Source organism: Eimeria mitis, genomic scaffold (genome assembly GCF_000499745.2).
Source record: "Eimeria mitis Houghton genomic scaffold, Emh_scaff2470, whole genome shotgun sequence".
NCBI classification, from domain to species: domain Eukaryota; phylum Apicomplexa; class Conoidasida; order Eucoccidiorida; family Eimeriidae; genus Eimeria; species Eimeria mitis.
The window spans coordinates 1,276-1,657 of record NW_013570809.1 but is presented as its reverse complement, the minus strand read 5'-3'; the positions used below and the strand labels follow the sequence as shown (position 1 = coordinate 1,657).

Below are 382 nucleotides of genomic sequence, written 5' to 3'. Positions count from 1 at the left end.
AGGAGCTGCAGCAGCTGCAGCAGCTGCAGCAGCAGCTGGAACAGCAGCATAATCAGCAGCAGCAGCAGCAGCAGCAGCAGCAGCAGATGATGATGGTGACAGCAGCAAACAAAACTAGAAAACGTTCTTCTTCTTCTCTACCCCGTGCTGCCTCTGATTTATTCAACTCTGTGCTGCTGCAGGATTTCAGTGGCTCTGGGCGGCAGCAGCAGCTGCTGCAGCTGCTGCGGCGGCAGGCGGAGCTGCACCTGATGCAGCAGCAGCAGCAGGAGTACATGCTGCATATGCTGCGGCTCAATAGCCGTGAGCTGCGAGCAGGAAAGCTGGGTACACCAGCAGCAGCAGCAGCAGCAGCAGCAGCAGCAGCAGCTGCTGCTGCTGC

At 58.6% G+C, this 382-nt stretch overlaps 1 protein-coding gene across 1 annotated transcript in view; it reads left to right on the top strand.

Moving 5' to 3' along the window:
* Positions 1–382, top strand: part of EMH_0054280 (uncharacterized protein) — a gene marked incomplete at both ends in the record, with an annotated part of 7,584 nt that overhangs the window by 6,178 nt on the left and 1,024 nt on the right. Inside the window, one exon of the mRNA XM_013497102.1 lies at positions 3–327. Within this exon, the coding sequence (XP_013352556.1) occupies positions 3–327 (325 nt within the window). The remainder of the gene's footprint in view (positions 1–2; positions 328–382) is intronic.